This window comes from Pygocentrus nattereri, chromosome 3 (assembly GCF_015220715.1).
Source record: "Pygocentrus nattereri isolate fPygNat1 chromosome 3, fPygNat1.pri, whole genome shotgun sequence".
NCBI classification, from domain to species: Eukaryota; Metazoa; Chordata; class Actinopteri; order Characiformes; family Serrasalmidae; genus Pygocentrus; species Pygocentrus nattereri.
In genome coordinates this window covers 29,387,999-29,415,800 of record NC_051213.1, presented here as the reverse complement: position 1 = coordinate 29,415,800, position 27,802 = coordinate 29,387,999, and the positions used below count along the sequence as shown (strand labels likewise).

The 27,802-nt window shown below is 40.1% G+C and overlaps 1 protein-coding gene across 1 annotated transcript in view; it reads right to left on the bottom strand.

The window, feature by feature from the left end:
• Positions 1-21,910, bottom strand: part of LOC108436101 (potassium/sodium hyperpolarization-activated cyclic nucleotide-gated channel 1) — a 32,358-nt gene extending 10,448 nt beyond the window's left edge. The window contains exons 1-5 of the mRNA XM_017712361.2: positions 20,244-21,910; positions 10,219-10,537; positions 9,513-9,623; positions 8,174-8,335; positions 3,854-4,072 (exon numbers count right to left, since the gene is read on the bottom strand). Of these exons, the coding sequence (XP_017567850.1) occupies positions 3,854-4,072; positions 8,174-8,335; positions 9,513-9,623; positions 10,219-10,537; positions 20,244-20,818 (1,386 nt within the window). The 5' untranslated portion in view covers positions 20,819-21,910. The remainder of the gene's footprint in view (positions 1-3,853; positions 4,073-8,173; positions 8,336-9,512; positions 9,624-10,218; positions 10,538-20,243) is intronic.
• Positions 21,911-27,802: the final 5,892 nt, after the last annotated feature.

The window sequence follows — 27,802 nt, the reverse complement described above, 5'->3', positions numbered from 1 at the left end:
GCTCAGGAATGCTTTGAAAACTGTTGGCAATAAACACAATTTGTCTCTGCATGCACAAATGTAAGTTAAGACTGTACGATGCACAGTGGAAGTCATATGTGAACAGCTTCCAGACATGGCACTTTCTTGGGCTCAAGCTCATCTGAAATTTACTAATGCACAATGGAAACGTGCATTATGGTCTGATGAGGCAACCTCTTAGATTATTTATGGAAATCATGGATGCCATGTTTTCCAGGCCTAAGAAGAATAGGACCATCCAGTTTGTTTGCAGTGTGAAAAATCAAACGCCAGTTTCTATTAAGGTATGGCAGGGGGGCACATCTGTAAAAGCAACACTTATGATAAACACATTTTGGAGCAGCATATGCTGATGATGTCTTTTTCAGGAGCATCAATGTTTATTTCAGCATGACAACACCAAGAGACATTCTTCATATGTTACAACAGCATGGCTGTCCAATCAGGGAGCATGCATGCTAGACTGACCTGCCTGCAGTCCAGAACTGTCTGCTACTGAAAACATTCGCAAAATATGACAACGAAGGCCCTGTACAGTTGCACAGCTGAAGACTTGTATAACAGAAATGTGTCAAAAAAATACTGTTTTCAAAACTGGATCAGTTTATGTCTTTAGTCCCCAAATGTTTATTAAGTGCTGTTGAAAGGTGATGTAACACAGTGGTAAACATGATCCTGTCCTAACTGTTTTGGAATGTGTCGCAAATTTGGAGTGAGCATATATTAAAAAGAAACGATGAAGTTCATAAGGTAAAATATCAAATGTGTTTTTGTTTTCAATTTAATACAGGTCAAACAGTATTTACTAATCACCACTGGTTGTTCTTATTAGCACTTCACACACTGTTCCAACAATTTAGAAATTGACTTATCTGTTTGTTTGTATCTATTGTTGAACTTAAACCTATCTCTTAAAATCAGTTGTGGAGCCTATTAGCCTGTTAGCTGACATTATCTATCTTTGTATAATGTCATATTCTGTTCATGTTCCAGTGGATAAAAACACTTACTGCTGTGAATTATAGCATAATCATTCTGTTAGCTAGTTACAGTCCTTAAATAATGGCACAAATCAACATCTAAGCTCATAAATGCGACTTGTTTTCTAAGTTTTGCCTGCTTCTAATTAAAATCTAAACCCTTACATCTAAAAATCAGATTTGAGAAATAAGTCTGATTTGCCTTGCAGTGTAAACAAAACCTATCAGATAGTCAGAAAAACAGAAAACTGATCATGAGTGACATCATAATTATGGGACATTTTTGTGGAAACTGATCATGAGTGACATCATAATTATGGGACATTTTTGTGGAAACTGATCATGAGTGACATCATAATTATGGGACATTTCTGGGGAAACTGACTATGAGTGACATCATAATTATGGGACATTCAAGGAAAACTGACTGAGTGACATCATCTTTAACCTCCTTCTATATGAAGGAGAACCTGGAGTGAGTAACCCTTTATTGTAAGGTTGTCAAGATTGGCCCCTCCCTGTCCTGTCCGTGTGCTTTTTGTTTACTTTTTTCATCCACATGCTTTTTAGTCCAGCCCCCTTGTTTCATGACTCCGCCCCTGATTGTTGCCACCTGTTTTCCGCCTGTCCCTCATTATCCCTGTGTTTTATAAGCCCCATGTTTGCCCTGGTCTGTGTTGGTCTTTGTTTGATGTTCTGATTGTGTGCTAGTGGTGTTTGATTCAATGTTTCTTTCGTCATGTCTGAACCCCAGTCTCTCCACGTTGGCTTTTTGAACCTAGACTGACATGACCACGACCCTGGATTTGCCCTCAATAAAAGTCGCTCTCAGCATATGCGTCAGCCTCCTCGTTCCCCACCGTTACATAAAGACCAACCTCCAATGGATGCAGCGAGTAAGTGACATACTGGGATGTGGCTGTTCCGTTGGGAACAAAACTCCAGCTGTTTCTAGGACGGAATATTCAGAAAACCCTTACTGTGGTACTCGTCACATTCTCAAGCACCTCTGCGAGCTTCCCATAGAGCATTGGGAGCGGCCGAGAGGGTCCTGTGTCTGTGTGTTCCTCTAGGTTGGAGCAGCTGTCCCCAGCCCGGGTCCCTGATCCTGTGGACGCACCCTACGGCAAGCCTGATCCCGTGGCCGCATCCCGCGCCTCCAGGCCCTCCAGGTCTCCTGTTTCTCCTGTGTCTGCTTCATTGTCCACCGTTTATTCTGTCCCTTAGTTTTTGCCCTCCGCTTTTCCTGGTGTGGTTTTGTTCTCTTCTGTTTGTTACCGTTCCTGTTTCTGTTGTGGTCTCCATTCCTGTCTCTCATTCTGTTTGTCCTGGTTTCTGTCTGAGTGTCAGTTTCAATGCCTGTGTCCGTCTTGGTTCCTGTTCCCCTCTCATTTGCGTGGTCAGTCTTGCATTCCTGTTTCCCTCATCCTGTTGTGCCTCCAGTCATCTCTCGTTCCGTGTTTCATGTTTGTGCCTCCTTGTCCTCCTTCCATGTTTCGTCCTCCGGGTGGTGTACTGTCACGATTGGCCCCTCCCTGTCCTGTCCATGTGCTTTTTGTTTGCCTTTTTCATCAAAGTGCTTATTAGTCCAGCCCCCTTGTTGCATGACTCCGCCCCTGATTGTTGCCACCTGTTTTCCACCTGTCCCTCATTATCCCTGTGTTTTATAAGCCCTGTGTTTGCCCTGGTCTGTATTGTCTTTGTTTGATGTTCTGATTGTTTGGTCTTTGATTCAGTGTTTCTTTCATCATGTCTGAACCCCAATATCTCTGTATTGGCTTTTAGAACCTGGACTGTCATGACCACGACCCTGGATTTGCCCTCAATAAAAGTCGCTTATCTCAGCATATGCGTACGCCTCCTCGCTCCCCACCATTCCATAGGTCACAATAAATTAACTTAAGCACTTAAGGACTTTTCAATGATTAGCAGACAACTGTTTTGAAAAGTGTAAAAATAAACTGTATAACACTTTTAAGAATATTTAACAGTAAATCAAATGTGCTAAAGGAGGTGTCTGACAGCTTTTAATGCTAGTCAAATAAAGTATAATTTATATAATATACATATAATCTGCTTAGTAGAAAAGGCATGAAGTAATTAGTATAATGTTATGATAGTTTAGGGAGGAATTTGCAAATGTTTGCAAACTACTTACAATAGTGTGCAAATAATAAAATACATTTAAAAGATCTTTATTAAGGACTTCAGTTAGCAATAACTTAACTAAACTTATTCATTCTTAATAACCACTACTCAGTCATTATGTGCTTACATGAGTTATTTCTAGGCCATGCACTGCAACATGGGCATAAGCTTCCAGATGGTAAAGCAGAATATAATGTCTTTTAGAATATTAAATTATATATTATTGTAAGTTACTCTAAAATGACAGTGTTCAAACAACTGCAATTTATGAAATGTGACCATTCAGTAGTATGTTTAGTCAATGCACATTACTTGTTCATGTTCCTTAATAAAGATAAATATAGGCTTCTAAAGATTACAATTAATTGTATAATATTTACTCACTTGTCAAACATTTAATCATTTACAGAAGACCGTATTAATGCTTTTATAACACATTTCTAAGCTTCTACAAAAACAAAAATGTTTTTATGTATTGGGGCACTATAAATTGGCTATACTAATACTTGATTCATTGTTAGGAAGCAGACCTTAAAATAAAGTGTTACACTAGAGTTAGCACGCAGTTACTCAAAACATCTCCCATAAGGGAGAGAGTGTAGAAATGTTTCATGTGGCAGGCTGTACATGGGCTGATAAAATCAACTGACAACAAAACCCAGATGACACATTCATCCATCCAGCCATCCATCCATCATAGTCACCTTCTCCTGGTACTGGCGGCGGGAGGAGTCGAGGGACTGGATGAGTGCGGTTGCGTGGCCGATGAACATTGCGTAGCAGGTGGCCCCTACGATCATGCTGAGCATGGTGAGCCAGACGTCAGTCATGCCCTCGGGGGCCTGAGCGCCGTAGCCAATACACAGCATGTGGCTCATGGCCTTGAAGAGAGCGTAGGAGTACTGTACACCCCATGAATCGTTCTGCAACAGAGACAGAGGGGAGAACTGAACAGAGAACAGGGTCTGTATGGACTAGGGGAGTAAAACTGCCCCAGTGCATTGTTATATACTGATCTGATGATGGTGATTTAACTGCTTTGATTTTGAACTTTATAACAGATTCTAATAATATTTAGTGAACAATGATCACATTTTTTAGGCAAAATAACATTCGCTGTTTTTAAATTTTTAAATATTATTGAAAATAATAGAGTTCCTCCTCCAGTCATATTAGTGCATTCTGTGTATTTTTACAAATAATCTGAATTGAACCAAAGTAATCAAATCCAATATGGTGAACTATGAGATCGCCACATTGAATCATAAATTAATAGAATACTTGAGGTAAAATGCTTACACCATTAGTATGGACATTAATAACATGGTACAATCATGCACATTCATATTGCTGAAACTCATGTTACTGCAGGGGGCGGTGTATAATGCTTGTACTCTTCATATATTCATGTTCACACTAACTGTCCACTTTAGGGGCACAAAAATATGATTATGCTGTCTTCCTATAAATCACAGGTTCCCTACTCTGGCCCTGGAGTACCACCAACCCTGCACATTGTAATGTTTTCCTGCTCTAATATGCCCACTTCAAATCATGAAGAGCTTATTAATGAATTAATTAGTTGGATCGCCAGTGCTGGGAATAGGGGAAACACTAAAATGTGGTACCAGGATTAGGAACTATTGATAGAAATGATAATTAATCAAAAAATGCTTTTAATTACTGTTGATTATAATGTGTGATGTCCATTCAACAGATGTTAGTTCTAAAGAGCAGCAACATCCCAATATTAATACATTAGCATTTAGATTTCTTTTGAGAAATCTAAGATATCACCACAACTTGTATTTAACGTGATTTGTGCATTTAAAGAAATTAATTCATTCGTGCTGTGAAACATTACACATTTAGTTGAACAGCCTCACACAAACACACAAGTAGATGTATTTACTGACTGTTTGTGTGCACATGCAATTACAATGTAATATATACTAACTTAACCACAAATATGAGCTAAACTGTCGCACTTTACAGCCCTGTAAAACTGTTGACTGCATTGCTGGCCTGTATGTTTTCTCTGTGAAGACATTCCGTGATGGCACGTATTGAATACCTAAACAATGATCTCATTATTCAAATTTGGTCAAAAATTACCCTTGAAATGTCTTTAAAGAAGTCCTAAAATTATTTCCTTTGCCTTCAGACCTCCTGTATTAGAGACCCTTTTACTCACTGTCCAAAAAAACAGGTGAACTCAGCTGCATTATAGGTCCACTATATAGATTCTAATGAATTGGAGCCCTATTTTAGCTACATCTCTGCATTTTAGAGCAGAAAGTGAGACTACATCCCTGCCACATGGTTAGCAGTTAGATCCCATTGTTTTAAAGTAACTGGGTCTCAAAGTCTGGAAATCAGTGTGTAACATTAAGAGTAACATTAATATTAACTTTTTTGCGATGATGTTATGTTTGTACAACTAACATTTTTAGTTACATTCTAAATTAGCTAAAATCATCACTTCTGAAACGGCTTCTGTCACGGCTGAAACATTTAGTACATTTTCAGGGAGTATTCAAACAAAACAATTTTAGTCTAAAGTCCAAGTTAAAAGTCTGAAATGTGTTTTCATGTCTAAATTTGAACCAGGTCGGTAGAATGATCTGCATAAGTGTTTAATCACAAACTGTAGCTCATCTGTTCCTGCAAAAAAAATGGTCTCTGTCTGCTTCATTATGTTTCATCAGATATTATTTGTGTGGTGGATCAATCTCTATACAGCACTGACACTGACGTGGTAGTGGTAGTGTGTGGTGCTGGTACATCAAGTGTACAAGTGTATCAGACACAGCGGTGTTGCTGGAGTTTTGTCTGTGTCATTGCTATGTTAAGGGTCACTCACCATCTAAAAATATCCAGCCTCTGTGGTCGGAAACATCCACTGATAAAAGGCTAGATTATATCTAACACAAATCGTCTCTGATTGTACAAGGGGGAAGCTACAAGCTAAAGGTTTGTAATAAACTGGATGATGAGTTTGATTCACATATTGATTTAAATGCAGTGTAGAGTTTGCTGGGAGTGATTAGATGGGAGGAAGTAGAGCTGTCCTAATCTGAGCTCAGCAGACGGAGACAGAGACACTCTCTAGGGGAACTCTGGGCATCACCTGCCTAGCAACTGTTGCTATGACAACCATGGTGGAAACCCTGCTGTGGCATGAGTCAGCGACTCACTCAAATGGAGCCCTGGCCTGTGTGTACATGTGTGTTTGTGTGTGTGTGTGTGTGTGTGTGTGTGTACATGAGAGGGAGAGAGAGAGAGAGAGAGAGAGAGAGAGAGAGAGACAGACAGACAGAGAGAGATACTGTGTGTAAAGGTGTTGTCAGCTGTGTTTCACAACAAATTAAACTGTCATTTTAAGATAACTTGTTTTTTTAATCTTACTTCACTGTGAAAACATGCATATGCAAATGACCAAGTACACAAACACACACACACACACACACACACACACACACACACACACACACACACACACACACACACACTCAGGTCTATACACATATGCGCACACACATACAGGCACTGTGCAAACATAAATATGCACACAAGCACTCACATACAGATCAAAAAGCTGCCAGGTAAATAAAACAAACAAACAAACAATTAAACAAACAAACAAACAAATAAATAAAAATAGTAAGCAATCTATATGAGCTTTAAGCTCAACCTGATGATTATCATTCTGATATCAGAGATTTAAAGCAACAGGTAGAAACTAACAGCTCCAAAGAAGCCAGATCTCTACAAAAGCTGAACAAAAACTGCTTATTTTGAGCTTCATGAAGCTGAAGTTTATCACAGAGGTGGTGATCAAAACCCTGGGCAAGTCCAATTCCAAAGCCAGTGCACAAACACGTCCAACCTGACCAAACTGAATCTGACCATCCTTAAACCTGTTTTTCAAAATGTCTTCTAAAATATCTTCTAAGTCGCTTATCCTTATGAGTCATGGGGGGAGCTGGAGCCTATCCCAGTAGTTATTGGGTGGAAGGCACGATACAACCTGGAAAGGTCGTCTAAAAATATACATAACAAATAACAAAAATAACAAATATAGCCATTTTATTTATTATATAAAACCAACAAACCTACATGTATCTTATGAGTCTTTATATATAATGTTAATCATTGCAAAATAATAGTGAATCTGAAAAAAAAAAAGTTTTCTTTGTGGACTGTTGTGCTGCACAACACCTTGCTTGTTCCTCTCCAATATTCTTGGATTTTTAAAATATGTATTTCAGCTAAAATACAATTTCTAAACTATCATAATATCATAATTTCATGCAATGATGTCCTGTGAGTTCATGAGAACATTTCTCTAGAATGTCGAGTTTACATCAAATCACTCTGATAAGTTTGTTTACATAGCTTAACTATGCAATTATGCACTAACCTAGAAAGATATAAGGAATTCCCCTTTTTAAGGAAATTAAAAGAAATCCCTGGATAGAAAATGTACAATGGCCTGAAGATTCACCTCACAGCCTTGCTTTCAGACACGTTTAAGTTAAGAAGCCTTCAGTCAATAATGTCAGTTACTGTTTGCTGGATCCATGATGGTTTAGAATGTCAGCTTATGGAAGTCATCAAGTTTGATCAAAACAAATGCAGGAGTAGCTTCATGAGCACAATGAAGCACAGTTCCAAAGAGTGGCAAAAAGAGAATCTGCTCTTTATTAGGTACTTTATATGTATGTGTTTGAATGTTTCTGTTATTTTGTCCACCTCATGTACATTACAGGTTATTCAACATCTCCCACACACCATCAATATACTGCACTACAGTGACATAAAGTAATGAACAGGCTATATCTGTACATGCACACACACATAAACACCCACTCATGCTGCTAACACCAAACAGTCTGTGTACACATGCTGTGATAATAATATTTGTGCATAAATTATGCAACCTCAAAACTAGCCCCCCTGTGTGCTTACAAACACCCCCCACCCCTGCCCCAGCATACATACTTACACACACATCCACTCACCACCATTTTGTTTTTATACACCCAGCAGTCAGTGGGGAAGTCCTGCAACATGGGTACGAGGAACTGCAGGCAGCCGTCCCAGTGACACAGCAGGAGCATCATGCCGATCAGGTTGACGATTCGAACCATTGCACTGGCCAGGTCATATGTCATATGGAAGATCTGAGATCCACAGAAGAACTACCATCATCAATAAGGGTGTAAAAATGCATTAAAGAATCGTGATGTATTGATCTAAGCGTGGCGATTCAATGGCTGCATTAATTTTAGGAATGTTAGAACTGATTATTATCATTTATAGTAATATTCAATATAATATGCCCTCATTTGAGCAAAGGTTGCTGTACTGTTTTCATTGTTTATGCTCTACTATTGTGTGAATTGTTTCTTCAGTCACATTTGTGTATTCAGTGTATTTTTAAAAATAATTCAAAATTGTACCAAAATAATCAAACTGAATTAAATCATGGTGAGATTGAGATTTAATGATATACTGAATCCTGATGCTGTGGTTTCCTAGTGCTGTGTTTCTCAACCTAGTTCTTGAGGCCCACCAGATGGTCTCCAATTCCCCCACTACGCCAATCCACTTAAAATGAGTTTAGGCACCAAAAACAAACAAAAAACTATACACAACCTTTTTCCAACCACTCTTCATTTTTAAAAATTAAACAGGCTGTTACTTTTAAAACTGATATACTGTATGTAAATGAGCTCCCTTCTGATTGGCTTCCCTGTATTGGAAAGCAGTTGTGGCTGAAACACTCCTAATAACTTAAGTGTGTATGAGTGGAGATTCACTGCAGCATGCTGAATAGCCATATATATATATATATATATATATATATATATATATATATATATATATATATATATATATATATATATATATATATATATATGTGAATGTTATGTTGTTTTTATGACATCACAAAACCAGTGAACTCAAAACAGGCTGTTTTTTCAGCTTAATTTTTCAGCTTCATGGAACAGGGAGTGAATGGTATGCTTTGAAACTCAAATAATGTATATATACTTCTTTAAACTCTTATGTAAAAAAGTGGGGAAAATTGTGTTTTCTGTGATATGGGCTCTCAAATGGCTTGACTAAGCAAAGTGGCAAGTGACAGAGCAAAAGTGTGGGCTGTCTGGTGGGCACCAAGGACTGTTCTATACTTTTAGATGCTGTACTACTATAACCTAACAATTTCACTACCACAGTGTCTGTGCTATTATGACTGACATTAACCCCCCAACACACACTCTTCCTCTCTCTTTCTCTCTACCTCCTGTCCCACTCTGATACCTTTCCACCAAAGCATCTTCAGTCTGCCCTCACCTCCTCCCACTGGTGAATGTATCTGATGAGTCTGGAGAGACGGAGCAGACGTAGCAGGCTGAGGATTTTGGTGAAGCGGACGATGCGGAGAGCTCTAGCCGTGCGGTACACCTGCAGAGGCACAGTGAAGACGGCAGGGCACTCAGCACGTCCTCTACTATACAGAGCAGTGGTTCTCAAACTGGGGTCTGCAGAGAAATCTCACAAGTTCTATCTCTACTTATTTTTCATTTAAGTTTATCTACATTAGAGAAACATTGTCCCCTGTTTGTTTCTGACAGCAGTTTTTGATTATGTCAGATGTTGAATGATTATGTAAAATTCTGTCTTATTTTCTTGAGATTTTGAGTGATTATGTTGAAATGATTCTGTTTTGTTTCATATTTTGACTGATTATATCAATATAATGTTTTATTTTTTTAGATTTTGACTGATTATGTCAGAATGTCTTTTTTATATTTTGACTGACTGTGATAGAATGTCTTATTTACTGAGATTGAGATATTGAAATATTGACTGATTATGTCAAAATAATTATTTGCAAAAGGATTTCTTTACAGTAAGGATTTCTACCAGTAAAATATAACTACAGGCCGCTAACTGGTGGCTATAAGCTTCCATTACTTGTTACCTATGTTAGCCTTGTAGCTGAAAAACCAAATGGGCACAAAATATCGAACTGTCCTTTTAAAGCTCATCCACCAACCTCCGAGTCCAGTCGAGCCTCCTGGTCCACCATGAGGAAGATGTAGTCCACAGGGATGGAGGAAACAAAATCCACTAGAAACCAGCTCTTCAGGTAGCGCTGGCGGATGGCCTTGGGGTCCAACAGGATCTCCGTGCTGTCCTCCTTCACAATGCCTGTGCGGAAGTTCAGCACTAGATCCACCAAGAACAGTGTGTCTGATACCACATTGAAGATGATCCACGGAGGAGTGTTTTCATCCTTAAAGAAAGTGATCCCCACCGGAAGGATGATCAGATTCCCCATCATCAATAACAACATGAGGAGATCCCAATAAAACCTGAGGAGATCAGAGGAGAGGAGAGGAAAGGAAAGGAGAGGCAAAGGAGAGGAGGAAAAGAAAAGATAAGATTGGAGAGGAGATGAGAGGAGGAAAAGAGGATAAGAATGGAGAGGAAAGGAGAGAAGTCAAAGAAAAGAGAGGAGAGCAAAAGAGAGAGGAGCAAGAAAGGAGGGGAGAGGAGAGCAGAAGAGAGGAGAGGAGGAAAAGAGAAGAGAGCAGAGGAGTGGAGAAGAGAAGAAAGGATAAGAGAGATGATGAGGCAAGAGGATGACAAGAAGATAAGAAAGGAGAGGATAAGAGAGGAAAGGAGAGAAGAGAGGAAAGGAAGAAAAGAGAGGATATGAGAGGAGAGAAGGAAAAGAGAGGAGAGGAGCTTCAATCCACTACTTTAACAATCCCTCCTACACAGGTCTCTGTCTCAGAGGATATTTGGTGTAAATTCCAGATGGTGTTTAGAGAGACTGGCTGCAGCCGTCAGCATGAACTTATAAAACAGATCGGTTTGGTTCAAAAATCTGATTGGCTGAGTGACAGGCAGTTGTAAAATCAGCAATACCCAACTCATGTTACCACATAAAAAAAAAACACACATACATTACTTGGCAACCCAAGCATACTGTTAAAAGGACTATAGAGCAGTGATTTTACCACAGTTAAAGATTTAGGCACATGAAGAGTTCACCTGTTTAATATTATGCACATTGTACAGTACTATGTGAAAGTTTAAGGCATCCAAGCACATTTTTAAACAATTTTTTAAACAATTTACCTCAGCAGTGAGTTTATCACAATATACATTAGAATAAAGTCATATTCATGATTCAAATAAACATAAAAACAATAAAAAGTAACAAGAATTTCTTGGGTCCATATTTTTCCTTGACACCTTCACAGCCACCACAGAGACTTGTTAACATCATCAATTACATCAATTACAATTTACTGCAGCACTGATTGGTCAAACCAGGAGTTGCTTTTTAACTACATATAATACTGTAATACTGGGATTCCTCGAGGAGAAGTTTGAAAATGGTTAAACACACATTAACATCCTGAAAATCACTGTTTATATATTTGTATATATAAAATCATTATTAATGAATATTTTATAAATTTTGCTTTTCTCAGCAAATAAACACAAACTACACAAATAAATAGACTTTGAAAATGTTTCTTGAGTGCCTAAAACTTTCGCACAGTACTGTAAATAAACCATCTCCAAATTCCTTGTATGTATATCAATATACTGATAGTGTTGCTGATTCTGATTCTCTGACCATCGGTGCTGTGAGAAAGGAATGTAAACTCTAATTGAAAGAGCTGCTCTGAGAGTTGGCTGTGCATGACTAAAGGGTAAAACAGATGTTTCCTTCACAATTAGTGAAGAACATCTGTTTCATCCTCATTTCAACGAGTGCAAATAGGATTCACTGCAGTAGCCAGCTATGTGTCTCCCTCCATCTTTCTCTCCCTCGTTCCTGTTCTAACTCAATCTGCCTGTGTATAATCGATGGCTTTGAATAAGACATCGTTTCCTCACAGTAATAATGTGACGTTAAGGCAGTATGCAGTGATGACAGCAGTGCAGCGGAGTGTATTAGCACTAATACTGTGAGACAGAGAGAGAAAAAGAACATTTATTATGTGGTGAACATACATTTCCTACATATAATTACATGTAAGAAATGCATAAGCCTTAATTGTACACACTAACTGGGTTCCTTTGCACAACACACACATGTGCATGTGCACACACACACAATCTTAGATGACCTTGAGAATAACCGGAAATCTGTGTGAACATCTGTGTAGCTGAAAGCTTTTGTTCAGCTCTCCATGGCAAATAACACACAGAAACTCTACATGAACCCTTTCCTTATCATTTTCACTCAAGTAAAATCTATATAAAATTACCTACCTAAGTTTATTTCTCATCAGAAAGCAAGAATATTTAAATCACATATCAAATGAAAAAAGTTGATATCATTGATATATTGATTTGATTAATTTAGTTTAAAAAGTGGAGATTTAATTAATGAGAGAAGATTCAAGGAAACATACACCAAAAAATGTTGAATAAAGCAGTAAGCCATGAGAGGCCATGCGTTACTGTAATGTTTATCACAGAGAAGGGGGTTTGAAACAGTGGCCAACACTAAATATGATAAACTACACAGTTTCTCAGAAAAGAATTTAAATTATTATTAATAGTATTCCACATAAACAAGTATTCCACCAAGAAATGAATCCTTTAGTGTATGGTATCATTGCCAGGCAACCATGGACCACTGAATGAGGAGAATATTTGATCACTCATTGCTGCATATTGCGGTCATTTCATGATTTTTTTTTTTTTTTTTTTTGACATATAACAATGATAACACAGCACTGTTTAATGCAAACTGTTGCTCTGTAAGTACTTTTTGGTAACCAGATTACCACCGCTAGTCTCATGGAGCACCAATCCAGTGGTGCCCCTCTTCTCCTGCTGGGGCTGAATCTCAAATGGCTCCCTGCTCCTTAGCTACATAGCTAGTGCACGATGTAGGAATTTAAATACTGGCTCCTGCATCCCAACGGTGTAAAATATAGCTGAGAAATAGGCACTTGAGACTCAACCACATGCATTCTTGTAAAATGATGCACTATTTGGATGTAGATGCTAGAATTTCTAAACGTTCACAGCTAGCACACTATTTAGAGAATACTGAGTCATTTGGGATTCAGCCTGGGTTTGACGCTAATGTTAACATTTTAAGTGTTTAATCCATTCAAGTGACATTTATAGCCTTTTATAATGCCTTAATTCAAGCCTGTGATGTTAAGCAGTTGTTTAGGGTGTTGGCTAACCTTTAGCCTGTTAGCTAGCTGACCAGCCTAGTTCTAGCTAAGAACATAGTTTGCCAGCCCCTGAAATGAGTTCTTACTTCATTAATATATTCGGTGGTCTATTCAAGCAGCATCAAAGAGTCAAAAGATCACTCCATTAACAGCACAAGTTTTTGTGTGCCCTGGAGCAGTAATACATAATTCACTTGTTGTGAGGTGGTTATAGTGTGTGTATATTGTGGATTTTACAATGCTTCAAATGTGGCTCAGCCAATCAGATTTTAGGAACTGAACTCTCTGTTTTATAAGAGCAGCTTAAATACTTCATGAAACCTTCTCTAAATTAAGTCTAGTGGCACATATTGCTTCTACAATAAAGGGCAGGCTAATGGACTTCACACTGATGGAGAGAGCACAAACAAAATAGTGACACCACCATACCCCTTGCCCTTTTGCCAGTGACTATGTTGATTTCAAGGCACATTCACTCTACTCCAAACAATGACATATAACATTTGACCCTTAATTTGTAGTATAATAAAATTAGAAAACTCACCTCATAATAAATCTCCTAGTCAGAGTAAAGTTAGGGAGCTACACCATGTCCAAATGTTTGTAGACACCTGCTCATCCAAAGCTTCTTCAGAAATCAAAGGTATCAACAGAGCGTTTGTCCCCCTTTGCTGCAGTAAGAGCGTCTGCACTTCTGACAAGTCTGTACACTTGATGTTGGAACATTGCTGTGAGGATTGCATTCAGCTACAAGAGCATTAGGGAGGTTGGGCACTGATGTTGGATGATTAATTCTAGATCACAAATGTCATTCAAATTTATTCCAAAAGTACACTGTAATTTCACTGCTTCACAGCCCACATCGTCTGGGATTTATACACCTCTAGCTGATGCTTGGCATGATGACCTTAGGCTGTTATAGTAGCAATGCTTTCCTATGGAGGCTGTGTTTACACATTTGAACAAATGTGTCAGTAATGTGTGCACCTTAAATTAGCTGAATTCACTGATTAGAAGGGATGTCTGGATACATTTGGACACTTAGTGTATGTGCCCTCTGCCATCAAACTTTCCTGTTTTATTATCAATATTTCTAGATATCGTTCTCTAGTGTACTAGACATTGGATCTGTGACAACGAATCTTGTGTTTCCCTATCAGTGGCCATGATGAAAGCATTATGGAATTTTATGCTAAATATTTTTTACTCTTACTGAGCAGAACAATTCTGTCGAAAGTGTGGATTTAAACTTTCAAAAAGGAGATATCTTTCTTGATTTGAATATGATGGTTGCTTTGTAGAAATAAAAACATCATTATATGTATATATACACTCACTGAGCACTTTATTAAGTACACCTTCTTGTATTTACACTCATTGTCCGTTTTATCAGCTCCACTTAGCATATAGGTTCATTTTGAAGTTCTACAATTACAGCCTGTAGTCCATCTGTTGCTCTGCAGATTGTGTTAGCCTCTCACCCTGTTCTTCAATGTTCAGGACCCCCACAGGACCACCACAGAGCATGTATTATTTGGGTGGTGGATCATTTAGCAACATTGTAGTGACACTGACATGGTGGTGGTGTGGTACAAGTGGATCAGACACAGCTATATATCTATATACACATACAGGATGTGTGTGTGTGTGTGTGTGTGTGTGATTACAATCAACATATGTGCATACATCACCATATATTTTAATACTGTTTATTGGCACCCATTGTAAATCATCAATATATTGTACATCTATTTTAATATGAGCGAATATATGTACTTATATATTTTATTCCTTGTGCCACTAATGACACTAATAACTCTTCAGTGTTATCAGTGGCTGCTACATTTGCATTCATGACTGTGCTGGACCCCTCAATGTCAGAGAAAGAAAAGGCTCTGTATGAGTTAATATGCTGAATGAAGCCGCTGCTGCTGTGAAAGACTTGCAGGACACACAGAGGTGACTTTACCAACCAGAGCTAAAAACAGGGCTTTTTCTCCCCCTTCTCTAAAAGAGCACATTTCCCGCTCTGAGGGGAAGAACGAGTGTCCCAGCACGTCAGACTGGTTCATTTATGCTCTGTGGCAGCTGAACACAGCGGCAGCTCGGGACAGGTCTGCAAACTGACCGCTACAGAGGTCAGGACAGAGGGCAAGCGAATGTATGGAAGTGCAGAGAACAGATCCTCAGCCCCTAGCACAACAGTACTGACTACACACACGCACACACAGAGTGCAGATATAGGCTTAACACCGCTATGACATCTTTACTCTTGACAACCATAATAACTCCAGAATAAATCCATGGGTACAGTGAGCTGGAATAATCCACCTGGAGGCTGATACATTCAGAACTGACTGTTCTGCAGCTCAAAAACAGACATAAACGGCCTGTCAACAGTGCTTGGAAAAGAAACTGTCAAATCATTATTTAGACAAAACTGTCTGGGAAAATATCTTGATGAATGTAAAGCTGAGTGTTACAGAATATACCCAAAGTATTAGTAGAGTTGTTAAAAAATCTTAACATTTTTTAAAATTAGAAAGTAAAGATTTCAAAATGAAAAAGGTTTCGAAAAGAAGAAGTGCCAATCACTTAAATGGTGGTGTACATACAGAGCTGTAAGAGCTGAGAATTGCCTTAGTTGACTTTTAAACTCAGAAAGCAGACCCCTGTTCTTAAACACTCTGCCAGAACAGCAGAAATAAGCTTCACAGCTGAATACAACCCAGCCGTAATTCTTTTAGCCTTTAAGAGTCTGGGCCTGATTTAACTTGAGTCTTAAAGTGATAGTTCAATGAAAAATCAGATTTAAACACATTTTTTTTGACCTAGCAAGTAGTCAATCAGCCAATCCCTGAGCCTTTTATCAACTGTCCTTTACATTGTGCAAACATTCCAAAAGATTGTTTTTAAATTACACTAACTTGCATTATAAGTTAAAAATCCTCTGAAAAGTTAGTAATTTTAGAGACGCAAAGTTTTGTTCCAGCAGCAGCGATATGTGATTATTTAGTTTAACTCTGGAGCTCTGAGGCTTATTAAACTTAATGGACCAAAGAACAGACAAAACTCAGGCTTTAGAATGGCTGCTACTAGAGTTATCACCCATCCAGAATTTCCAAAGGTTGTCCATAATTTTAGTTGCCTGTCCAGGAAAAATTCTAGTCCAGGACACAAAATGTTCAGGATACCAAGCAGTTTCATAGGTTGGTGTGTCATATGATGTTTAAATTCCTGAAAACCATTTGTATACAAAAAATGGGTTTGATTTATCTGGATTACCCAATAACATAGGCACAACTGTTTGAGAAAGGTACACTGGTGGTGACATATGGATCCGTAGCTGAACTGATGTGCATCTATCCTGGACTGCAGCAAGAATGTAGCTACCTGCTTGCTGAATTTAACAAAAAAAACAAAAAACACAAACAATCAAGCCACTGACTGAGCGTCCAGGATTTCTACAGGGCTGATGTGGCATCCTAGCTGCTACTATTGTTTTAGCTAATGTACATTTTGTCCATATTGTAGATTACAGTATGCCTCATGGTGTAGCAAGCAGAAGCAAGTCTGCTTGAAATGACTTGATTTAACTATTTAGGCATGCAGTTTGCAAGATGCTATTGACAGAGTAATCATCTGTTACTTGCTAGCTATATTAGCCTCGTAGCTTCGAGAACAACTGAAGAAGCAAGTCTCGGACACCAAACTTGTCTCTGCTGTATTTGGGGTAAGAGGAAACCTGGTTAAATTAATTTTTTATCACTTTTAGATCAGACAAAAAGTAAGGGAGCAGAAGCTTGATGGAGCATATATATAAATGGAGTGTTAGCGCACTGCTGACTCTTCACCACCAATCGACCAACCAATCATCACGCCTGCTAAACCTACTATTTTGAACATGCTTCTATAGGCCAGCGGCAGAAAAAAATGAAGTGAAACTAAACTTTGTATGAGCTGCTGCACTGCATAAAGGCTATGATGATTAACACATGAGTGTGTGAGAGACAAAATTAGCAGATCGATGTCCTAAACGGGTTGGTCATTTGAGGTAAATGTGGCTGAACCCCTTTCCCGTCTCAGATGTGTGGTCACTAAAACTGGTAGAATTTACAAAACATGTCTAATCTGGACAGAATATGATGTAAAGAAGCATAGAGTAGAATATAAGTAAAGAAGCCAAACCAGTGAGGTCAGAGGTCAGATGTGGAAGAGGTGAAGCAGTGAGGGAGGTGTGACTGTAAAAGCTGATGTAGGGGTGTGAACAGGCCATACTCCTGCTCTAATGCTAGCAGCACACAGACGATTAAAGCCGGTCTGCTGGGATTCCCAGCCCCACTTCAGCTCATCAGCGACAATGAATTTAGGCCAGAGAACTCACATCACACGCCATATATCATAGTGCCACACACACAGACTCATATCTGAGGAGCAATCAGCAGACAAACAGCCTTGCCTGTGCTGGCAAAGTACCACACAGACAGGAATCACCCAACAGAACACTTCCATCTTTTCCATCATTTCGCTCTCTTTGCAGTGGAACATGTGTACATCTGAATGGAACGCTCTGAAAAGGATTACAAGGTTTGGGAATATGTAAGTGTAATACAATAAATTGCGAAACTGCAAATCTCCTTGTCACCTCTTCTCTGTCTCTCTTCAATATTCACATTCCTAATTTGTGGGTGTATAATTGCTAGGATAGAAGCTGGTTTTATGCATGCATACAGTCATAATGGCAACACAATATGAATACCAATAGAAGAAGTGATTATCATGCATATGCAATAGTGGACAGATTAACAGCAGTCTCTTGCATATTGGTGTGCTATTCATTTTATAGTGTCAGGAAAAAAATCATAAAATATATATATTTAGTAGAAATGTCAACAGAAGATTCAACAATAAATATAATATCAACATTTTAGTATTTTGCATGTTCACTTTTTGCATTTATTTCCATTCTTTTCTGGAGAATTGCTTTCAGTTTTTTAAAGAAACCTGCAGGGATCTTTTTCCACACCTCCAAAGTTCAGTATTAGAAGTTGGTTGCTTTTTCTGCTTCTCACTAGCTACGTAATCCCAAATACAAACGTAGACTGGATAAAGCCTTACACCACATCTCAGATATCCAGTTTAGGTGTTCTAGCGTAAATTTTCTCTATTTCCTTTTCTCAGTATCGGCTTCTTGACAGCTGCACATCCTTTCAGACTCATAGTATTGAGTTGTCCTCTCACAGTGGAAGGATAGACAGAAACACCTGTGGATTTTTTCAAAAACAAGAGTGCAGCTTGATTTTCTCCTCTCTTTCAAAGATGAAAACTGTGTGCTGTTCATCTGATGGTGACAGTTTTAGTGATCTAACAGGTCTTGCACAGTTGCTAGGAATCCCACTTTATCTGTCTTAACTTTTTCAAACTTTAGTTTAAGAAACTGTTTTTTCATTTATTTTCCTTTCCACTTCAGTATGCAAGGGAAGTATCTTATATCAAATCTCAAAAATATCTCCTGAAAAATGAAGATCTTTTTACACAGTACTATTATGAAAACCTGAATGACAATCAGCTCCACCACTATTTCTAGAATCATAATTTACCACAAATGAACAAAATCAGAGAGGTGTTGACTGTGTGCGTGCTTGTTCATTTTAGCTCGGACAGTCATAGATGGGCCTCAGAGAGGTGTTCTCCAGAGCCCATTGGTGGAATTGTCCACTGAGGAGCAGTGAGCAAGCAGATTAGGCTCTGCAAGAATTTACATAATCACATTTAAAGCGGTCAGTCCACACTGTGAGCCATATGTTTATGAATGAGATGAGCTTCAGGAGTGTGTGAACAAGTGAGGATAAAAGATACTAAAAATACAGTTTAATAGATCTCAAGGAGTCCTCTCTGTTGTGCTGAGGCCCTGGTTTGTTTTATGTGATTGGTTTTGCATTGGAACGCAAGCATTAGACATCCTGTGACTGCAAAGCAGCATTTAAATCCCAAAGCTGCCCCCGCGGAGATACTGCTTGAGGCCACACACCACTCTATTCCCTTGTTTTAGTAAATAACACCCACCACAAGCAGCACTGCACCAGCAGGTGGCACTGCACTGGTGTCTCTGTTCTTATTTTTCACCTGAATGTCTGTTCTGAGTGTTTTTACCAAAGGTAACAGATCAAAATTTAGCCTTTTGGTTTTGTTTTGGAAATGTGGAAGTGTTATTACTGAGAACAGTAATGAAGTAATCCAGCCCAGAAGTCTCAGCGCTCAGCCAGGGGCACCCTCATTAGCATGGTCTCTGGCCTACTGGCAAAAGTTACAGAACTACAAATATCAGGAATACTAATATTAGAGATTCAATTTATAGAACTGTAACTCCATTACAAGACACAAGCTGCTATTTCCAGAAGACCTCATTTAAAAATAAGACCATATTAATTACAGCCTCTCAGTAAGCAGGAGTGGAGGCAGCATCCATGCCATGCCTCCATCCATTCCTCCAATCACACCACCATCCCGCCTACCATACCACCCACCATCCCTTTACCGTCCTTCCATCCATCACTTTCTCTACCCACTTTCTACACCCATCCACTCTTCCATCTCTATACTTCATGTACTCTCTAAATGCAGGGTTCATTTCTACATTCATCCTTCTCCTCAGCTTTTTACCATCCCTCATTCATCACTCTCTCTACCCATTCATCCATCCATCCCCATCTACTTCTCAATCCATCCATCCATCCATCCATCCACCCCTCCACATCCTCCTATCCATCACTCTCCACCTCTTTTTTAATGTGCGCTTTATCTCATCATTCACCCCCCAGCCCCCTCTCCCCCCAGCACCCTCTCCATCCTCCCCCTGTACCTGAAGTCACTGTATGGGTGGATGATCCACACTCCTGCACTCTTCAGCCTCTCCTGCTCCAGTGCAACGGCTTTGTGGCTGCCAAACATGCGCAGAGAGAACTTGTTGACTCCGGGCTGCAGCATGGCACCGAACTGTCTCTGGATGAAGGTGGACTGGTTGGAGTAGCTGTAATCTTCTCCGTCCAGTCCGGGTAGAGCCTCAGGAGTCCCGGCTGCAGTGCTCACACTTGTCTCAGCCGCTGCCGCCACCACCACCACCCCGGTCCCTGAGGAGGAGGTGGAGGCTAACGCAGCACGGGAAGCTGCAAAGCCCACCGAGCGTGGGGGCAGCGGGGCAGGCGTTGTGGGGGTTCCGGCAGCAGTACCAGCAGCAGTGCTCCCTGCAGTCCCCGGCCGGAATGGACCTCCATCTCGCGAGGAACTCATGACGGACGGGCGGCGGCGGGCAGGGGGGTCACCACGCTCGCCCTCCAGAGAGGCCTGGGACAGACGGCAGCCCGGAGAGGGCAAACTGCCCTTACTGCGTCGCTTAGGCTCACTGTTACGGCCCGCAGAGCCCACCGCACCATCCATGGCAATGCACACTCACACGCACACTCTTACACACACACACAGACTTGCTCACAGACACGGATACTTGTGCACTTTTACATACACACTTTTACATATATCCTCCCACATAGTCACACAGATACTTAAAAATACTAATACTACTAATAATAATAATTACACTTATACTCTCGTACACACACACACACACACACACACACACACACACACACACACACACACACACACTTATGCAGATCTGTTACACATGTATGCACACACACGCTGACACACGCACGCACTCACACACACTCTTACACACTCACTCACCCCACTCACGCTCACACTCACACACTCACACTCTCGGTGACTGCTCTGACCTGTTACACTTCTGTCTATATGAGGCGTCAATGCGCGCTCCCGCAGCGCTCGTGCCCGTTTGTCTCTCATTCACATGTCTCTGCCCTCAATGCCCTTGGCTGCGTGCGCTGGGCCGCGTGTCCTTCAGCGCGTCCGTCAGCGCTACCGCCCCGCCGGCGCCATCACCGTGTCCCGCGCGCGCTCCTTCCCCGTGCTCTGTGATCTGGCCGCTGCGGCTCCGTCAGTGTCCGGCGCGCGCGGTCCGTCTGGAGCTCCCATACACACGCGCTGACTCACGCGCGCGCTGATTCATACTGACACACTCTCACATTTGCACGCGCACGCACCAAAGCATGATGATGATGATGATTGTTGGTGATGAAGCTCGCGTCTCAACGCGCAACAGGGCTGCGCTGGGCAGAAGAGCGCGCCATGAATAAAAGAAACGTCACCGCGCACTGAAGGTGAAACGGGGCGCGAGACCGAGCGGAGCCCGCGCTCCTTTCTCCGTCACGGCCTGAACGTCACGCGCTCAAACCGGTTTGCTCCCGGAGCGCCACGCGGAGACAATCACAATCGCGCGCGCGCACACACACACACACACACACACACACTTACGGTCTCGCCTGATCAGCGACACAACGACACGCCGCTTCATCGATGATAGCGCACGCGCGCGAAGAGCGGAGCTAAGTAAGTAAATAAATAAATAAAGGAGCACGCACGCGAACGGGCTCGAGCTCGGCGCCCTGTTGCCATGGCAGCAGCATCCTCATCACCGCTCCCCAAGGCCGCGCGCTCCACAGCACAGGTATGAGGCATACGTCACCAGTGCTTCGACCAGTAGAAAGACGGAACTGAGAATTACGGGTTGGGCGAAAGAAAGAGAGAGAGAGAGAGGGAGAGAGAGAGAGAGAGAAAGAGAGAGAAATAGAGAGAGAGAGAGAGAGAGAGAGAGAGAGAGACAGAGAGAGAGAGAGAGAGAGAGAAACACAAAGAGAAGGGGGAGTAAGAAAGAGAGTCAGAGAGAAAGATGAGAGAGAGGGACAGAGAGAGTGCGAGAAAGAGAGAGGAAAAGAAAGAGAAAGAGGGAGGGAGGGAGAGAGAGAGAGGAAGGGAGAGTGAGGAAGAGAGTCAGAGAGAGAGGAGAGAGAGACAGAGAGAGGAAGAGAAAGAGAGAGGATGAGAAAGAGGAAGAGAGAGAGGGAGAGAGGAGGAGAAAGAGAGAGGAAGAGAAAGAAAGAGGGAGAGAAAGAGAGACAGACAGGGAGAGAGATAGAGAGATAGAGAGGAAGGGAGAGTAAAGAAGAGAGTCAGAGAGAGATAGGAGAGAGAGAGAGACAGAGAAAGGAAGAGAAAGAGAGGATGAGAAAGAGAAAGAGGGAGAGAGAGAGAGGAAGAGAAAGAGAGAGGATGAGAAAGAGGAAGAGAGAGAGGGAGAGAGGAGGAGAAAGAGAGAGGAAGAGAAAGAAAGAGGGAGAGAAAGAGAGACAGACAGGGAGAGAGATAGAGAGATAGAGAGGAAGGGAGAGTAAAGAAGAGAGTCAGAGAGAGATAGGAGAGAGAGAGAGACAGAGAAAGGAAGAGAAAGAGAGGATGAGAAAGAGAAAGAGGGAGAGAGAGAGAGGAAGAGAAAGAGGGAGAGAGACAGACAGAGAGAGGAAGAGAAAGAGAGAGGAAAAGAAAGAAAGAGAAAGAGAGAGAGAGAAAGGGAGAGAGAGAGAGAGAGCGAGAGACAGGGAGAGAGGGAGGGAGGGAGACAGGGAGGTTTTTAATTTGTCTCCACTAGCAGCAGCTCTTTCTGTCTGTCTGATCTGATCTGAGGTGACACAGTGCAGCCGCTGCAAATTAAGAAGAAAAGAAGGACGTTATCAGACAGTCACTCTCTCTCTCTCTCTCTCTCACACACACACACACACAAACACACACACACACACACACACACACACACACACACACACACACACACACACACACACACACACACACACACACACACAGATACCAATCTCAGTCAGTCTGATCCCAGTCACAGAGATGCTGTCATGTGTCTTGAGTACCAAGATTGTGTCTAGATGATCTACATAAGAAATGCAGATGTAAATGTATCCAGTACACATTTAAAACTATAGACCAGGGATTACTAAATTTTTCTCTTGGAGGGCCAAAGTGTGATGTTTGTGGTTGGTTGAGGGCCAAAAAAGACAGAACACTTTACAAACAGTGAGGGAAGGTAGGATTCAAATTAAGATATTAAACATTTTTGGGTAACACTTTATTTGAAGGCTACCTACATAAGGACTTCATGACGCATTCATAAGCGCTGAATAATGCGTTTATGAAGCACTACTTGAACATTTATTAACTGCTTATGCCGGTTCTCGCAACCTGACATAAGATGTTTTATGAAATAAATGACATTGTACTGACATAATATGAATAAACCTTGAAAATATTTACAGCACTAAACATATTTAAAACCCAATACATAACTATATATGTCAGCATTCTTAAGAAGACATTGTATTAATATCAGGTGAAATATGCCTGGAAACTACCCCCTCTTCCCTCCATGGCACAGATAAGATGATTGATGTAGTGCTTCATAAACACATTATTCAGTGCTTATGAATGTGTTATGAAGCCCTTATGTAGGGAGCCTTCAAATAAAGCGTTACCCATTTTTGAGTGTTTTGTAACATGACACATATCATCACTGTCCAAAGAAAAGCAAGTATCTCCAAAAGATTAACTTTACAAGAGAGGGCAAACACACTCTTACCTTTCAATGTAAGTCAATGTAAAGAGGCTTCAGTCCAAGTGATATTGAAGCATTTCTATTTGTCCAATCATCATGAAATTTTCACAAATCATGAAGGACAGCTAGTATGTTGAAATGATGCAGGAAAACAAAAATTGACAAAAATGCAGATACATGGTTTTTATTGGACAGTGGTGGTATACAGTATTTTGTATACACTTTAAAATACAGTTTTAATTGGGAAATTAAAAATGTAATAAAACATTTATTTCACATTTTTATGATGTAGCCATAACTCAGGCAATTTGTTTTGATTTCCATGTACTGAATTATACACCATAAGAAGCAATAAGCCTGATTGTAAGGGGTTAAAGAAATAAACAACATCCAATATTGCACTTTTCAAGACAGCGACCATCTTTTGAATGGAGCAGAGAAAAAATGCCTAAAGGAGGAACAACACAATCAATTAGTTGCTGTGTTATGAGCTCATTTGTATATTATGCACTATATAGCATTCGGATTTCAACCTGACTGACTGGTTAAAATATTGTCAAGATGAAATCTAGATACACATCAGATGAAATGACAAGATGTAAATGGAGTCTCAGTCACGCACAGTCTGATAACAATCATATACAGTCTGATCACAATCACACACCCAATCTGATATCATCACACCGATGATTTCATTCTGATTTCAGTCACAATTTCACAGCATCACTTTCACACAGTCTGATCATAGTCACACACACATATGCAGTCTGATCACAATCACACACACAGTCCAATCACAGTTACACAGTCTGATTACAATCACACACACAGTCACATTACAATCACAAGCACACAATCTGATCACAATCACTCACATGGTCAGATCACAATCAAACACAATCTAATCACAGTCACACACACGGCTTGATCTGATCACACAGTCTGATTTCAGTCACACTCCGCTAAGTAATCACTCAAAGTTTGATCAGGATCACACAGTCTGATCAGAGGAGTAATTTGTTTAGAATCACACATAGACATCTGATCTCAATCACATAGTTTTCAGAATCATGTACAATCTGATCACAATCGCAGTCTGATCACAACAACACATAGACTGATCACAGTCATACACACACACACACACACACACACACACACACACACACACACACACACACACACACACACACACACACACACACACACACACAAGGACTCACTACCAGAATTTCGGAGACCTTGCGTAACAGAGATTCAAGCACTGGCTACACCCCATCAACAGTGGTGTTAGAGAATGTTCAGTCTACAAATCAGATCTGGACTCTCAGCATTAATTCAACACTCATGCAATACTTAGTAAATGTAAATACACAAACAATGTTTGCCAATCTACAGCATTATCAATATTTACATCTGCTTAAACATGTATTGCCCCACAGTGGCGTCTCTAAAACAATGTAATGCAATAAATACATCAATAAATAAACACATGAAGGGAGGCAGATGTGTCGTTCTTCATTCACTCCCCAATACATTTGCACTCACAATCATACAAACCTAAGCACTCCAGTGTCCCAACTGCATGTCTGCTGTGTAAATATAGAACACGTGTGAAAGAACACACACAGTAACACACTGGGTCTAAGTCTTAGTGTGTGTGTGTGTGTGTGTGTGTGTGTTTTGTGTAGCCAGAGTGTGCATGCAAAAAGGTGTGTATACAGTTGCCAGGTTCATAGCTTTTCCTCCAAATTGGAGGACAGGTGCAGTCACATGATGAAATGATAAGGTCGTGATTTACACTACCGTTCAAACATTTGGAATCACTGTTCAAAAGTTTAGACATTGTTTTTAATAAAATAAGAACAATATGGTTGCAGACCAGAGGTACAACTTCAAAGGTTTCAGAGAGCCAGAGAGGTCTTCCAGGTGGGTGTAGATCAGAAGGAGTGTGCTGTGTAGTGTGTGCGCTACTGGGACACAAGCCAGGGCTGGTGACCCCCAACTGGGTCACCTGGGTGAGGGTGTCTGATGTTGAAAGACCCAAAACATCCGAGGACCCCAGGATACATCACTGATAATGTGCTTCAGTGCATCAGAAAATGTAAAGTACAACAAATAAAACAGCAGGAAACTGTAAAAAAATGTAGATGTGTCTCAGAGCAAAAATGATAGAATGACGTTGTATAGCACTGAGTTTTAAGTTCCAATAAAATTATATCTAGAATTCATCATACTTCAGAAGTGGAGGTTAAATTTCAAGACAGATAAATTTACACTGAAAAGAATGCAAATAGAACATGACAATATTATCATTACAGGATTTTGTTATTATTACTAAAACATCCTAAAATTTATTTTGGCAAATAGTTATATAGTAATACTGGAATCTACTCTATTTTATATAAAATACAATTGTATATTAATCATTCTATCCAGTTGGTTAAAAGTCATTAAAAAGAGTTAAAAGAGTTAAAAAGTCATTTGTAGTTGTAACTGGCTTAACTCCTTTTGCTTTGGGTAGCCAAATCAATAATAACAACTCAGAAAGTTCACCAAATATTTCAATAGTGACAATATTAGCTCACAAATTTAACTCAGGGTAACTCAAAAACACTAGCTAGCACATGCATTGAACAGCAGTACACATACAGAATTATCACACACACACACACACACACACACACACACACACACACACACACACACACACACACACACACACACACACACATTTTCCTAAGCCGCTTATCCTTCTGGGTTGCAGCGGTAGCTGGAGCAAATCCCAGCTGTCATTGGGCGGAAGGCTACAAAATTATCATTTTTTTTAAATCACAAAAAGTACTTAATTGCAGAAAATTGCAGGGCTTAGTTTCCACATACAGAGAGCAAGGATAGGTGTGTGAATGGTTTAAACGTTAACAATGTTTACATAGTATATAACTCATTAAAAGGCAAAGAAAATGCTTCCCTTGAAACGGACCTTTAAAAAGAAGAGTTTTTGTGAGGGCAGTATTTTACAACACATTTTATTTTGTTAATTGACACGAATGTACTGGATTTTCATTTGTGACTCAGTATTTCTGTGGTGAAGTTGTCTGCCAGTGTGAGTGTGCTCAGTCAAAAATGAGCATTCAGAGGCTGTATCCAATCAGATTCAGGAGTTTAGGGTGCCGTCACTGCTCTCATGATGTTAGTGTGTCCAGATCCAGGACTCCATCCAGTCAGTACGGTCACCATGTCACCAGGCTTAAAGAAGCCTTGTGCTTTATCTAAACACGCAGGAGTGTGGCTAAAATTAGGCTCGATAGTGACATGAAAACGTAGGACAGCATTGTTGAATAAAGACAATTTTAGACAATAAAGACAGAATTTTTTTTTTCAGATTACAAATATAATAATTCTAACTCTTTCAACCTCACAATAATAACAACACCTTTAAAGTCACTTAAAGACCTTAAAAATGGAAACATTACAAAAAATAAGTACTATTTTCACAAGATGAAATTTAGGGGTTAGAGTTTGGAAGAGCCACCTGCTAATAGTAAGTACCCTTTAAATGATGATGTAGCTTATATTTAGCATGCTATTTCAATTAATGCTTTGGGTTCAGACAGATCATAACATTATCCTTGGGTATATCTAAGGTATGAATATTAATTTAATTAATAAGTAATTTTATAATAATAAGTAGCAAATCGCAATTTACAGCCTGCTTTAGCATCTGATGAACAGGTCTTAAGCTGACTTTGTGCAGGAGATTTCTGGTGTATCTCTGCTGGAGGTGTGTGTGTACTGGAAAGAGATGAAGTGCTGAAATATTTATTAACTAATTTAAAGAGAAGGACAAATAATTGGTTTGAATTTTTGAAGGGTCTATATATGAATAA